We start from the raw sequence: 14,313 nt of genomic DNA, 5'->3' as shown, positions 1-14,313 counted from the left end.
TCGTTAAGTCTAAGTTGTCTAACAGAGAAAGTCCCGATGTTGGACCCAGTCGAGTCAAAGGGGAGCCATCATGGCAGCTGCTGACTCATAACGGGAGACTATAGGATTTACTGGAAGGTCTGTGAGTCAGATAGTCACCCCTCCCCATATTGCCCTGTCCCCACCCTCTCTCCCCTCTTTACCCTCCTCTCCCTCAGCCAGTCTCTCCTCTGATCTCACACAGCGGTCCGTCTGTAATCTCACTTAGACAATAACACACCAACGCCACCCTACCCATATGTTTGGTGAGCTCATGACCCCCCTCACAATTCCACCCAATAAGAATGTTGTACACATGTTATCAGGCCATAAGGTTAATAACACAATGTCGTAAAAATGAACAACGCGATGAGAGTTGGTGTTATATTGATACCGCCGTGCCATGGCGTTAGGTTTACAGAGGTAAATAGTAATGCATTAGATGGTGCTACTGATATGAGTGTAACATCGAATGAGATTAGACTTATAAAACAACAAAACACCACCGTCTTGTGTGCTAAACAAAGTAAACAACCACTCGGGTTTTCGTTTAAACTAACTCAACACAGTGAACAACGTCTCCCTCTCCCGTCCTCTTCATTATCACATAACTCAACATCAAGCGTCATCAGGAATAGAACAAAGGTCCATTCTGGAGCGCCATGAGTCCTGCCTGGGTTTCAGCTGAGTGGTTAGAGAGGGGTGTGTGGGTGGAAGTTCAAGCTAAGTGTTTATGGCAGGCAGGAAGTCGGTCCGCTAGCTTATGCTGTCAGTGTGTGTGTGTGTGTGTGTGTGTTGGGCAGTGTGTGCCTGTGTACATGCGTGTGTGTGTCTGTTTGTGTTTGTGTGTCAGTCCGCTTGCGCTGCCACTCTGTGAGGAAAGCAGTGGGCCCCTGTGCCCTAGCACCGTGGGAGGAATCCAATCTAAAGGACTCCACCAGGGCCCTCGCCCAAGCTCAAGCCTAGCTGGAAGCCATCCCCAGCAAGCAGCACTGTCAGGTGGCTGGCGTGGGTGTGGGTGCAGTATAATGAGAGAATGTAGCCTATAGGCGTCGCAGGCGTTGGATATTCCTGCATGGACAATGATGTGAGTAAGACTATGATTGAGAGGAGTATGTACTGCTGTAAATGAATACCACCCACAACCTGGGCGGCCCACTCTCTATTCTCTGTATATCATCACATACTGTTTATGTAATATGACTGTTACATAAGAGAACACCCACTGTTCGTGCATCACCGGTACTAAAACACCTGTAGCTATCAGGAAACATGAATGCATGTTTGTTTCTGAAGTTTCATTCATGAACTTTCATTGGCCATGGTACATATTGCTCATTTGGCATTTTAATTGATTTATGTCCAATTGCTCTACCTTTTTTATTTTTTATTATTGATACTTTAGTAAAATTAATAGGGTCTCAAAGTAGTTTAGAAATGGTTCATTAATAGTTTATATAGAGTTTATACTTTTGTTATAAATTGTTACTAATAATCAGTTACACTTGTCGAAATTGTGAGATTGTCGCTTGGTCCCAACATGTGTTTTAATTGCATATGACTACAGTTTTAAAAATTCTTACTTTTATGTATTTTGAAATATAAAAGCTGCAACGTATGCAATGTTTTCTCCTAATTTAGACATACGTTTCACACAGTCTGTTGTACCACCGCCGTTGGAGTGCAAGCATCCTGGCCATATGCCTTTCCACACTTTCTCCAGCAAATTAGATTTTCCTTTTCCCTCTTCACAAAATATTATCATGGAACAGTATGATCCAATGTCATTCAAAGACAATCGATGGATGGAAAACTGACCAATGAGAGTGCTCTAACATTTTGATTTTTCAGGTCCTTCCCTGTGATTGGCTTACTTCCATGAAGAAGTATCCGCCTCTAAGCCTCTTATAGGCTGTGTTTCGCGGCTTTCTACAAGTCATTTGAATACGGCTGGTCGTGGTCGCGGTTTCTAATGACTTCTCATTCAAAGGATCGTGCAGACACAATGGATGGACTTTACGAATAGGAATTTCATGTTCCGAAAACACTGATCGTTATTATTTGTGTGCATTTTGCACTTATTTCCAAGGATAATTTTTTGAAGGATTATTGTCTTTCATCTGCTTTTATTTTCCAAAAACGTGGAATCTTTTTATTAGATACAAATAGTGTTTATACTGTTACAATTCGAATTTTCTTCCCAGTTGGGGTAAGTTGATCACAATACAGATGTAGGATGTTAATTTGATCACTATTTTTTGTTTCTGTGAATTTGTAGTGTATTCATGGTTTATAACGGCTTCTAAAGTTTGTATTTTCCACTTTAAAATGCCCTAACGAAAATTGTAAAAATGTTCATGAATTATAATCCACATAATAATTCACATTTATTATTTCCCTACTGTAGCGAACTGTATGTTAAAATCTGTATGTTCACTGTGAGCCTGATTATTTGTAACAAGGAAACATTCTGGGAATGTGAAACTTTCAAAACAAAAGTGTTATGTAATGCATTTGACCTAAAAATGACAGTGCTTTGAGGGTTGCGCTTTGACTGAAGGCAAAAACAATTTAATGATGGCAGATCTTAACCTTTACTTAAATGATAGCAAATCTGAACTTTTACCAACAACAACATATTTCCATAATCACCTTTAGCAATCCCAGACACTCATGTCGGATATAATTTCATGTGATGTGAAACTTTAAATAGACTTTAACTGTGTTATTGTTTTTGCTCTAGTCTGCAGCATGGCCTATATAACTACTTGTCTGGCATGCATTAGCCTTCATTACTCACCAGTGTTATGACTGAGTGTGGTTCAACCCAGCAGAGTTCTATTCTCATAATAAGAGTGCATGAGTCAAGAGTAATAAACTGTGCCAGGGGGTGTGGGTTGGGCTGTGTTTACCCTGCCTGGGCTACAGTTAGATGGTTACAGTAGACTGGGGAACAGACAAACAGGGTGGGATATGTGTGGGAATGAGATTTCTTAGAAACAACACCCATCTTATTTTATGACCGTATTTGCTTCTCTATCAGATGTTCAGTTCTTTTTTTCTAGGCTAGGGAACAGACCAAACAGGGTGGGACATGAGGTTTATTATTCCTTCCTCTTATAAACAGCATCCACCCTTATATATCCAAGATGGATACAGCATAGTATAGCTGTTTTATTTCACAACTCTGGTATAGTTGCTTCTCTATCAGATAGATGAGGTTCTTATCTGTTTCCACTTAACCCTTTATGATCCATTTTCATCCCCCCGCCAGGCTGTGGTGTAGTGTCAGCCTGTTGGTCAGTCAGAGAATGTCACTTTCATTCAAATGTAGAAGGCTTTAGTAGGCCCAAGCTTTACTCTGTGTGTGTGTGTGTGGGGGGGGGTACATGTTGTAGTAATGCTGGTCGGTGATTGCTTGAAAACGTCTATCGCGGGGTAGATCATCAGCTCCTGTTGTAGCAGGTCACCATCATTAATGCGGCCTCTCTGTCTGTCCAGACTAAAGAATAAAGTACCTTTAATCTCTTAACAGTTTTAAGGAAGCCAGCAGGGAGAGGAAAGGGATGTGCCAGGATGGCGGGTAAATGAGACAGTGGCATAGTCAGGCTTATACCAGAATGAAGTAGAATCAGCAGTAGTAAGGACATGAGACAGTGGCATAGTCAGGCTTATACCAGCATGGTGTAGAGTTAGAATCAGCAGTAGTGAGGGTAACTTATTAGGGTAACTTATCACACACTGCCAGTAGTTATTACATAAATTATTCCATTTAAAAAAAACATATTTTCTCCCTGTTACACACACATAAACACAAGTGTGCACATGCGCGCGCACACACATACACACACACTCTCTCTCTTTCTTGGGGAAAATAACCTTCAGTTGAAACCATGAAAAATAAAGTATTTAGTTGTGAGTTTAAGGGAAGAACAAAGATTTGACATTGTTTTTATATTTGAAATCTCTTTGACAGGTCAATATGCCTCCCACGACACCATACGCTGGCAAGTTCAACCCCAGCCCTTACAACAACAACCACAATCTCCACAAATACCACCAGCCCATGGAAGCGAGCTACGGGGACATGTGCTATCATGACAACAGTCTTGTTTCAGGCTCCCTGGAGGCCCTAATACAACACTTAGTTCCCACAGTAGACTACTACCCTGACGTGAGTCTTATCTCTAAGTCCAACAAAAACATAAACAATGGAATCATACAAACATTTTGGGGGTTATGAAAGGGGAAAACAATTAAGCTCATAAGGCTTAACTGTTATATTCTTCAAGAACAAATGTGTATACGGTACAGTGGACTACTACTCTGATGTCTGTTGTTATCTCTGGTCCAACATGCTTTCTCAGGGGGACTAATGACAACAACAAAAACGTAAACAAGGGAGTAATACAAGCTGTTATGCCAAATAGGCTACGGTTATATTCCGGGTTGTGTACTTTGTCCATGCGTTATATTCTTGAAGAACAAATGGGTAGACTCACTCAGGATGTACATATCATTAACTGAAATGACCATTGAACAGCGGGAAATGTGCCATATTGTGCTGGGTTGGTGTTTGGTTGACGACAACATGAGTTGATGTTAACTATCTTTTTTCTTGTTCTCCATCAGAGGTCGTACGTCTTCACCTTCCTGCTGAGTTCCCGCCTCTTCCTCAACCCGTATGAGCTCATGTCTCGGGTGTGTCACCTGTGTGTGGAGCAGCATAGATCTGGAGACCTGCTGCTTGATAAGGTAGCTAACACACACACACACACACACACACACACACACACACACACACACACACACACACACACACACACACACACACACACACACACACACACACACACACACACACACACACACACACACAGAGATGCACCCACCCATCCACACACACACACACACACACACACACACACACACACACACACACACACACACACACACACACACCCTCCCAACCATCCACACACACACGCACACACACAAACAGAGATGCACCCACCCTCCCACCCACACACACACACACACACACACACACACACACACACACACACACACACACACACACACACACACACACACACACACACACACACACACACACACACACAAACAGAGATGCACCCACACACACACACAAACAGAGATGCACCCACCCTCCCACCCATCCACACACACACACACACACACACACACACACACACACACACACACACACACACACACACACACACACACACACACACACACACACACACACACACACACACACACACAGAGATGCACCCACACACACACACACAGATGCACCCACCCACACACACACACACACACACACACAAACAGAGATGCACCCACACACACACACACACACACACATAGAGATGCACTCACCCACACACTAGTTCGAAACAACCAGGAGTGGACACCCCCTCTTTACAGTCTGTCTAACACTGGCATATCTTTCTCCTTGCTGTCTTTAGATCAGAATACGAGACGTCGCTCCGAAGATCGTGCAGCTGTTGACAGAGTGGACGGAGACATTTCCCTATGACTTCAGAGATGAGAGGATGATGCGCTGCCTGAAAGAGATGAGCCATCATCTGGCCAGAGGAGATGAAGTCAGTACCCTTATATAACCTCTGACTAACTGACTCATTAGAGATGACAGTCGACATGGCACCAGACATTTCATTTGACCAGCTATGGTTGTGTTTGACATCAGACACCTTTATTTATCACATATTGAGCTACAGGGCGCTGAGTTCATGTTGCCTTGTGCTGTTAGTCTTTTCATTAGGTGTGTTATTATGTTCACTTGTCGTTACGTCATAATATGTGTTGCCTGTTAGATGGCTCATATGTTTTATATCGCCGTGGATGGCGTAGGAGGTGAGAATACACACCCACAACAAGTTCACAAGTTGCAGACTTCGATAATGAACTCAGCGCCCTCCTCGTTATATCAGCACAGACACAAATATACCTTGATATGGGTTTCTCTCTGTCTCTTGATGTTTTCTAATATCAGTAGTTAAAAAGATTGTTTCCAAAACGCTATATATCCATTTTCAGAAAGGTGGGTAAATGAGCTTTTATTGTTTAAAATAAATTATGTAAGTGATTGGTGTGTTTTTTCATTATCCAATCATGGCATGGGTTCAATGACATAAATGTATTTGTTTCAAATCTATCGCTTGATGGTTTCATTCATTCATTCAGATAGACAAATAATCATGTTTTTTGCTAAATGCTATATATCCCCCTCACTCGCAGAGAAATAAGTAACAAGTATCAAATAACTACATCAAATGTATCAAATAACTCCATTTTCAAATGATACATTTGTGACATCAATATTTAAAATTAGTAGTATGAGATTTTGTAGGTGAAAGGTGCCATTTTAGTCATTTAGCAGATGCTGTTTGGCAGAGCGACTTACAGTTAGTGCATCCATCTTAAGATCGCTAGGTGAGACAACCACAGATCACAGTCAAATATACAGGACATGAACATCCCGTTCCAGCTAAACAATGGATATATAGCATTTTGCACACAAAAAAAAACATTTTCATACACATCTAAAATCTATAAATAGTTATATTTTACACACACATGAAGGTACCCATAAGCAATCATTTCTGATGGAGAAAAAAAAACAGTGAAAAATGTGTGGATATAGCATTTTGGAAATAAACTATTCACTTGTATACAATGCATAGATTGATCTCTCGCTCGATGTTGTTTTACATCAGTACTCGTGGAGGGCCATGCAGCAGATGACTCAGAGGTTAATCCGAAGGTTGGCGGCCCTGGGTCAGTATGAGGAGGCTATCGCCACACTCAATGCCTCCTCAGCCGAGAGACCCACTGCTCTGAAGACCAAACAGCACAACGGACAAAGGAGTGACGTACTGAGCATCAGTGACGATGCTTTTATTCTCGCCCAGCAGCTCACGCACATTGAACTGGTGAGGAGAGCACATACTGTAGACCGTACTGTATACTATATTCATAATATGTGGTGTTCAGAGAAGTTCAGACTGAATGGCCGGTTCAACACTAAATTCATTAGAATTTAGTGTTGATTTAGAAGTACCCGTGATCGATCAATTAAAGTACCGTACTGTTAGAAATACAGTATTGCTTTAGAAATATTTGCTTAATAGAATTCTTACGTTTCCAATTCTAGGACAGATTGAGTTTTATCGGACCAGAAGAGTTCATCCAAGCCTTTGGTGTGAAAGATCCCCTGGACAACCATAAGGTAGGCAACATAACATTGTCCACTACCTTCCGCATAACATTGTCCACTACCTTCCACATGACATTGTCCACTACCTTCCACATAACATTGTCCTCTACCTTCCACATAATATTGTCCTCTACCTTCCACATAACATTGTCCTCTACCTGCCACATAACATTGTCCACTACCGTCCACATAACATTGTCCACTACCTTCCACATAACATTGTCCTCTACCTGCCACATAACATTGTCCTCTACCTTCCACATAACATTGTCCTCTACCTGCCACATAACATTGTCCACTACCGTCCACATAACATTGTCCTCTACCTTCTACATAACATTGTCCTCTACCTTCCACATAACATTGTCCACTACCTGCCACATAACATTGTCCACTACCGTCCACATAACATTGTCCACTACATTTCACACAATATTGTCAAAGACCTTCCACATAACATCGTCCTCTACCTTCCACATAACATTGTCCAATACCTTCCATATAACATTGTCCACTACCTTCCACATAACATTGTCCACTACCTTCCACATAACATTGTCCACTACCTTCCATATAACATTGTCCACTACCTTCCACATAACATTGTCCACTAACTACCACATAACATCGTCCACTACCTTCCAAATAACATTGTCCACTACCTTCCATATAACATTGTCCGCTACCTTCCACATAACATTGTCCACTACCTTCCATATAACATTGTCCACTACCGTCCACATAACATTGTCCACTACCTTCCTCATAACATTGTCCACCACCTTCCACATAACATTGTCCTCTACCTTCCACTGGTTACATAAGATACCATCTGTCAGTAATTATGGTGAGGCTACTGAATGGGTTGTGGCTGACTTCATTGTGTAAGTCCATTAAGAATTATCAACAGAGTACATCACAACAACTAGTCATGAACAGACTGGGAGAAACAACTCTAGCCCAGATATAGTTTACAAGAAAAGAAACAGAACTAATTGAAATGCTCCACCAACATATCCATCATGGATATCATACTAGACAATCATTTTTTAAATTTTTATTAAAGTAACCCTGACCTGTCTTTCCCCTCAGAGTTTCTTTAGAAAACGCAAGACCACTAACCTGGAGGCCTATGTAGCTTGGTTCAACAGACTCAGCTACCTGGTGGCCACTGAAATCTGTATGGTGAGTGCTCTCCTTCTTTCTCACTTTCTGTCTCCCGCTTTCTCTCTCTGCCTCTGTCTCTCTCCCCCCGTCTACTGTAATTCTCTCTCCTTCGACCTTATTTCCCTCTCTCCCTTGTTTCTGTTATCCTTTCCTTCTCACACAGTTCCAATGGTTTTGTGTTTTTCTTTCTTCCTTCCAGCCAGTAAAGAAGAAGCATAGAGCTCGGGCCTTGGAGTTCTTCATAGACGTGGCCAGAGAATGCTTCAACATCGGCAACTTCAACTCACTCATGGCCATCATCAGTAAGTTACAATACAGGGCTCTAGAATGTTTTTTAAATCTTATTTTTCAATTCTACAATAGAATGCTTAGAATTGGAATTTCAGTTCGTTTGAAATGAAATTGATCCCTAACCCCTGCTCTCCTCTCTCCACAGCCGGGATGAACATGAGTCCTGTGTCTCGGCTGAAGAAGACCTGGAGCAAAGTCAACACAGACAAATTTGACATACTGGAGCACCAAATGGACCCCTCCAGTAACTTCAGCAACTACCGTACTGCCCTGCGAGGAGCCACCCAGAGATCCATCACAGCACACAGCAACCAGGAGAAGATAGTCATTCCATTCTTCAGCCTTCTCATCAAGGACATCTACTTCCTCAATGAAGGATGTGCCAGCCGGCTATCCAACGGTCATGTCAACTTTGAAGTGAGTCTGAGTAATGTACAGTACATGCATTATTGCTAATCATGACAAGACTATTACTGTATGAACTGGTTTCCCTCGACCAAGAAGCATGTTCAGTGGTGAATCTCCATTGAAATAGCTTTTTAGACTAGAACAAACTGGGTCGAAGAAATTGGCCTTTAGTGTTTAAGTAGCAGGTGAAAAACACATGGTTGTCGATTTATTTTTAATTTCAATGAATTTTCATTTCCTGTTTCTCTATAGAAACTGTGGGATTTGGCGAAGCAGGTCAGTGAGTTCCTGGTGTGGCGCCAGGTGACGTGTCCCTTCGAGAGAGACAGGAAGATTCTCCAGTACCTCGTCACCACGCCAGTCTTCACCGAGGATGGTGAGTGTTGTCCACAGATACATTACGTTTAACGTGTCAATTATTTAGAACAGTACGAAATGTGCAGCGCCTGTGGTCTAATGGTACCCACACGTGACCCTGGCTGTTTGCACGTGTGTACTCCCCACAGATACCAAGGTTTGTTGTCCACAGTTCCTGCTGTATGTCCTGCCTTTCAAATTCTGTACTGTCTAAGTAAAGGATGCAGAATATGAATGGATGATGAAAGTCCACTCTCCTATGAAAGTGCAAAACCTACTATAATCAGTACTGTATCTTATAGCATTGGCTTCGGGGAGTCATGTTTTTTTGGTCTCTTCTGCAGAGCTGCATTTGGCCTCCTATGAGAGTGAAGGTCCTGAGAACCACATGGAGAAGGACAGTCGCAGGTCTCTCAGGTGTGTAACTTGACTTTATTCTTTACCTAACTTTACACTTGGATTCTGAACCTTTTTTTAACTAGGCAAGTCGATTCCTGGTGTGGATTTTGCGCTCATACATGGTGCACTGTTTGTATTTCAAAACATTGTATTATGTGTCCTATGTTGCAGGTCATCCCTTCTGCATAGAGAGCATCGGTGAGTGACGGTCATGAGTGGGACACTGGTCTGGGTGATTATTATAACCCAGCTAAAGAGGCTCATGGTCGACGGGCACTCGAAAGAGCAGAGGAAGATGGGAGAAAGAACTGTTCAAAGCACTCAGAGAAAGGATGCCTCCCTCTATGACTGAAGAACTGAAGATCTTGCCTCTCGCACCGTACATTGACAGATGATTCATTTGTAACGTGTCTACCCACACAGTATTTACAGTTCTTATTTTATACCAATGGGTCGTAATGGTTACCGATCATTTTCTATGCTCTTCTGAAGTAGTCTTTCTATAGTGTAAATGAGCTTGTTGCTGGTTGGCTTGCTCCGTCTTCTTAGAATGTAAGCTATTTCTTTTCTGTTATTGTTCTTAATAAATAGTGTGTTTTGCATATGTTAGGAATGAATTACTTACATATATGTGATGAATCTTTAAAGATACAAAAAACAAAACCTCAAAACTCATCTCATCTTTGGTGAAAGGAATATGAATATGACTGAATACCCAGCGGTGCATAGTTAACTATTTTTTTTTGTACATTTTGTCATGCGTTGGTTTACCTTACAGCTATTACTTTTTATAAATGTTTTATGTTAATGTATTCTATTCTTTTTTTACTATTTCTTTTTTTATCGTGTATATGTGTTTATTGTTTGCCCATCCCAATGTGCTACTTATCAGGGTACTCTACGTTAAGTTCTTATGTGAAATAAGAGGTATATTTTTTATTTTAAAAGAAAATAAAGAACATTTAAAGGTGTTTTTTTGTTTGTTCTGTCCCTCTAAATTTCTCTCTAGTGCCATCTAGTGTTCACAACTAAGCTTACAATCAAGTCACATCCACACCGAAAATATTGTAATATTGTAAAAAATAATAATAATAATTTATTGTAAAAGAATAAGAAAATACATAGCATACTAAAAATGTCACATTTGACTGAATTGAGAGGAAAATCTAAACTATTTCTAAGGGGGAAAAATGATGCTTTACATGTAAGCAGACTCATTCATGTTTCAAATAAAATGTCATTGCATTGTTAATGTACATTATAATAATTACATAATAGTTATTTAATGTGTTGAATTAGTTCCCCATTAAGTATCTTCATCAATATGAATATTATACCTTACTAATGATCTGAACTCATGTATGAGAGGTCAAGTGACGTGCAAGGTGATGACGTTGTCTGAAGACCTCGCTGCAGATGGAACACTTGAGCCTCTCTTCCCTCTCCCTGTAATGCTGTTGTTTCACCCCACACGCAGATCCTGTGGCATCAAGCGCCCTCTTGTGGTGAGACCTCATATGCTGCACCAGGTCTGAAGTCAGGCGGAAAGAAATGTTGCATTTGGCACACCAGTTCTGAGCCGGCAGGCAGAGGGGCGAGAGTCGTGAGACGGAAGGGGACAGGAGCACCGGGGAGGGGGGGATCGGAACCTGCAGGGGTCTCCCTGGGGTCCAGGGCCAGAGAGCTGCTGGGCTATAGAGAGGGTGCCTCTGTTTCAAAACACCCTGGACCAGCACAGGTCTGTGGAGGGCAGTAGAGGGAGTAGTAATGGAGATTTTAGCCCTCTCAGGCAGGGGGGTAGTCTGGGGAAGTGGAACAGAGCGTGGGGGCTGGGAGAAGGCACTTCTCCTGTTCTCCGAGACAGAGACTTGGTTGAAGGCAGAGGTGACAGGAGGAGAGTCAGTGGAGTTTTCCTCAGAGCGGGATGGAGATCGAGACAGAGTGTCTTTCAGAGTCTTCTTCTTTGAGTCACTCTGCTCCACTGCTGGGCCACTTCCGGGCTGAATGCTCTGGTTCTGTGGGTTGGATCTAATGTCTTCTGGCCCTGAGGTCTTCAGTTGTGGTTTTAATTGAGCGGTTCTGTCTTTAGCAAAGGTGCTCCTTATTATATTGGTGGGCAGGTGACAGGTGACCGGGCTAGGTTGTTGGTTCAAGTTCAAAGTACAGTAACCTCTCTCCAGTGGTTCCTGCTTTATGACTAGAGGCTGTGGGCCATTCCAACTCTCCTCCGTGTGTTTCCTTTTGAGGGCGCTCCCTGCCCACCTGGTACCAGACAAGCCTGTCTTATTATTGTTATTCTCCATATCCCTGGCTAGATTGTGGAAGTCTGTTGCAGGTTTTCCATCCTGTGGACTTGTCTCTGCATGGCTCAGTTTGAAGGCAGGAACGGGAAGGGAGTCAGGTTTCACATGGTTGGCGTTGTCTTGACCAGGTTTGGTGGTGTGGCTGTTTGGTTGTCTTTGTGTGCAAAGGAATCTCCAATGTGCCAGGAAGGGGAACTCAGACTCAAAGCCCTGGTTGCAGTTTGTACATGTGTATGGACCAGCACCTGGTTATAAAGATGAATATGGATTAATATCACATTATTCTGCCAATATTGCATGACATAAACCTTTGCCAATACTCTTTGAATTATACAAACATATTGAGGAAATCTAGTTTTAAATGTTTAATATTCAATTGGAGTCAACAGTTAAATCATAAAAATGGCTATGAATAATATATATCTATATATTGTAATACACATTCATAGAGTATGTATACCTTTGCTTTGCATCTGCAGTGGGTTCAGTAGAAGAAGCTTGGCAAGGTCTTTCCCATACCACACCAAAAGCTCCTCATCCATCTGGATCGTCCTGAGGGCTCTAAAGAACAGTTGTCCGTTCTTCACATAGGCCTCTAGGTTCTGTTCCTCGCTGCTCCGGGCTGACTGGACGAGCCGCAGCCACATCGGGCCGTCAGTGGGCATTTTGTGGGCTGAGGTGTCCACCTGTGTAGCCAAATAGAAACCGGTCTTACAAAAACATGTCAAGCACAGCATTTTGCCAACTGATAGTTTCGATGCATTTTAGACATTTATTCGGGCATGAGAAACTGCCCCCAGCCAAACGTTTGGAACGCATTCGTTTAGGGCGCATGGATTTACGTGCATGTTCTCACCCTTAAAATGTATGGTGCCGATCTTCTGTCCATAGACTTGAGAGCGATGAAGGCGATGCTGTCATAAACAGAGGTGTGATTCAGCTCACATGGTCCAAAAACTGCGTTTTCGGGAACGTCGCAGGTGGTGTGAACGCGCGTAAAAATGTCAGTTATCCATCGTTGCGCAATTTGCGCCGCTCTCGCCTCCAGGATCTCCTGAGAACCAGATAACATCAGAATTCATATATCATTAGGCTGACAATTAAGAATAAATCATTTGTTTGAATAATGACACCCAAAAACGTGCGTAAAAACGCTCTGAATCCAAAACAATACATTTACATTATACTTACCATTGAAACAGCTGACTGTTGGTAAGATCTGCGCTTCTCTTATTTGCACTATCCCTGCTTGTATTATACAGTGTATTGTGCCTTGAAGATGCCCACCACTACATGCCATGGGACTGGTCGACTGTAGGAGCTGGTTTTATAGTCTAATCTAATCTGCACAATGAGATTTGACAATTCTCCGCCCCTCCTTTATCCTCTTGTTAGATGGGTGACATTAATGATCTCGGACAATCAGAAAGTGTCGGTGCAAGGATGGACAGTCTAAAGAGGTCATGGGTATCAGGGGCCAGACAGTGCATGTACAGTAGAAGCCTATTTCAATTGGATATTGAATTCATGACATTTGGTAAATAGGGACAAAATATAGTGGATTTAGGTGACGGCGGGTCATGTTCTGGTGTGCAAGCATGCCCCGCGGCCACACGATGAACGCGAGTGTGTGTCGAGTAAATGGAGTGAAGCACTTTTCTGTATCCTCCTCGGGCGACAGATAAACCTTGGCTCATTGATGGGTTTACAGTGCTGGAATTCACTCCACACAGTAGCCTATTGAGCAAATCCCACATTTTTTGTCACGTCCACAATGACAAGGACACCAGAATGTCGAATGTCGAATTTAAGTTATTAAAATGTTTTTTTCTTCTTTTTTTTTCAGTCTGCTTAATTAAAAGTAAAATCCACGTTTGTCTATGGTTTTGGCTATAATTAATTGTATGTCAATAAAGTTTGGTTGTCGAACTGAAATAGTATAAATATTCATATTTAACAAAATATTGTGTCACCTGCTGTCTCCCCGCCCACTGTGCTGGTGGTGTAGTTACAGGGATTCATTTTGGTTTGCTCAAGCACTGCACAGCTGATTCAATCATCAAAGCTTGACGATGAGTTGGTTATTTGAATCAATTGTGTAAC

General features: G+C 42.1%; 2 protein-coding genes across 3 annotated transcripts; one reads left to right on the top strand and one right to left on the bottom strand.

Moving 5' to 3' along the window:
• The first annotated feature begins 770 nt into the window (after positions 1 to 770).
• On the top strand, positions 771 to 10,878 carry LOC124048596 (ras-GEF domain-containing family member 1B-B-like). 2 transcript variants are annotated; one of them, XM_046369544.1, is made up of 12 exons: positions 771 to 1,105; positions 3,995 to 4,192; positions 4,651 to 4,773; positions 5,514 to 5,651; positions 6,786 to 7,001; positions 7,223 to 7,297; positions 8,378 to 8,470; positions 8,652 to 8,754; positions 8,889 to 9,160; positions 9,404 to 9,527; positions 9,853 to 9,925; positions 10,079 to 10,878. In XM_046369544.1, exons 1-12 carry the CDS (start codon positions 1,094 to 1,096, stop codon positions 10,107 to 10,109), a joined length of 1,458 nt encoding a protein of 485 aa, XP_046225500.1. In that variant the 5' UTR covers positions 771 to 1,093; the 3' UTR covers positions 10,110 to 10,878. The 2 variants fall into 2 exon arrangements, with proteins under 2 accessions (XP_046225500.1, XP_046225501.1); XM_046369545.1 differs by lacking the exon at positions 771 to 1,105 and adding an exon at positions 2,046 to 2,227.
• Positions 10,879 to 11,037: 159 nt separating this feature from the next.
• LOC124047773 (PR domain zinc finger protein 8-like) lies at positions 11,038 to 13,535 on the bottom strand. Its single transcript, XM_046368082.1, has 4 exons — positions 13,402 to 13,535; positions 13,067 to 13,264; positions 12,671 to 12,896; positions 11,038 to 12,455 (listed from the first exon to the last, which is right to left on the bottom strand). Exons 1-4 carry the CDS (start codon positions 13,402 to 13,404, stop codon positions 11,263 to 11,265), a joined length of 1,620 nt encoding a protein of 539 aa, XP_046224038.1. The 5' UTR covers positions 13,405 to 13,535; the 3' UTR covers positions 11,038 to 11,262.
• Positions 13,536 to 14,313: the final 778 nt, after the last annotated feature.

The sequence above is a fragment of the Oncorhynchus gorbuscha genome, linkage group LG11, assembly GCF_021184085.1.
Source record: "Oncorhynchus gorbuscha isolate QuinsamMale2020 ecotype Even-year linkage group LG11, OgorEven_v1.0, whole genome shotgun sequence".
Lineage (NCBI taxonomy): Eukaryota > Metazoa > Chordata > Actinopteri > Salmoniformes > Salmonidae > Oncorhynchus > Oncorhynchus gorbuscha.
This window is presented reverse-complemented; position numbering and strand designations above follow the sequence as displayed.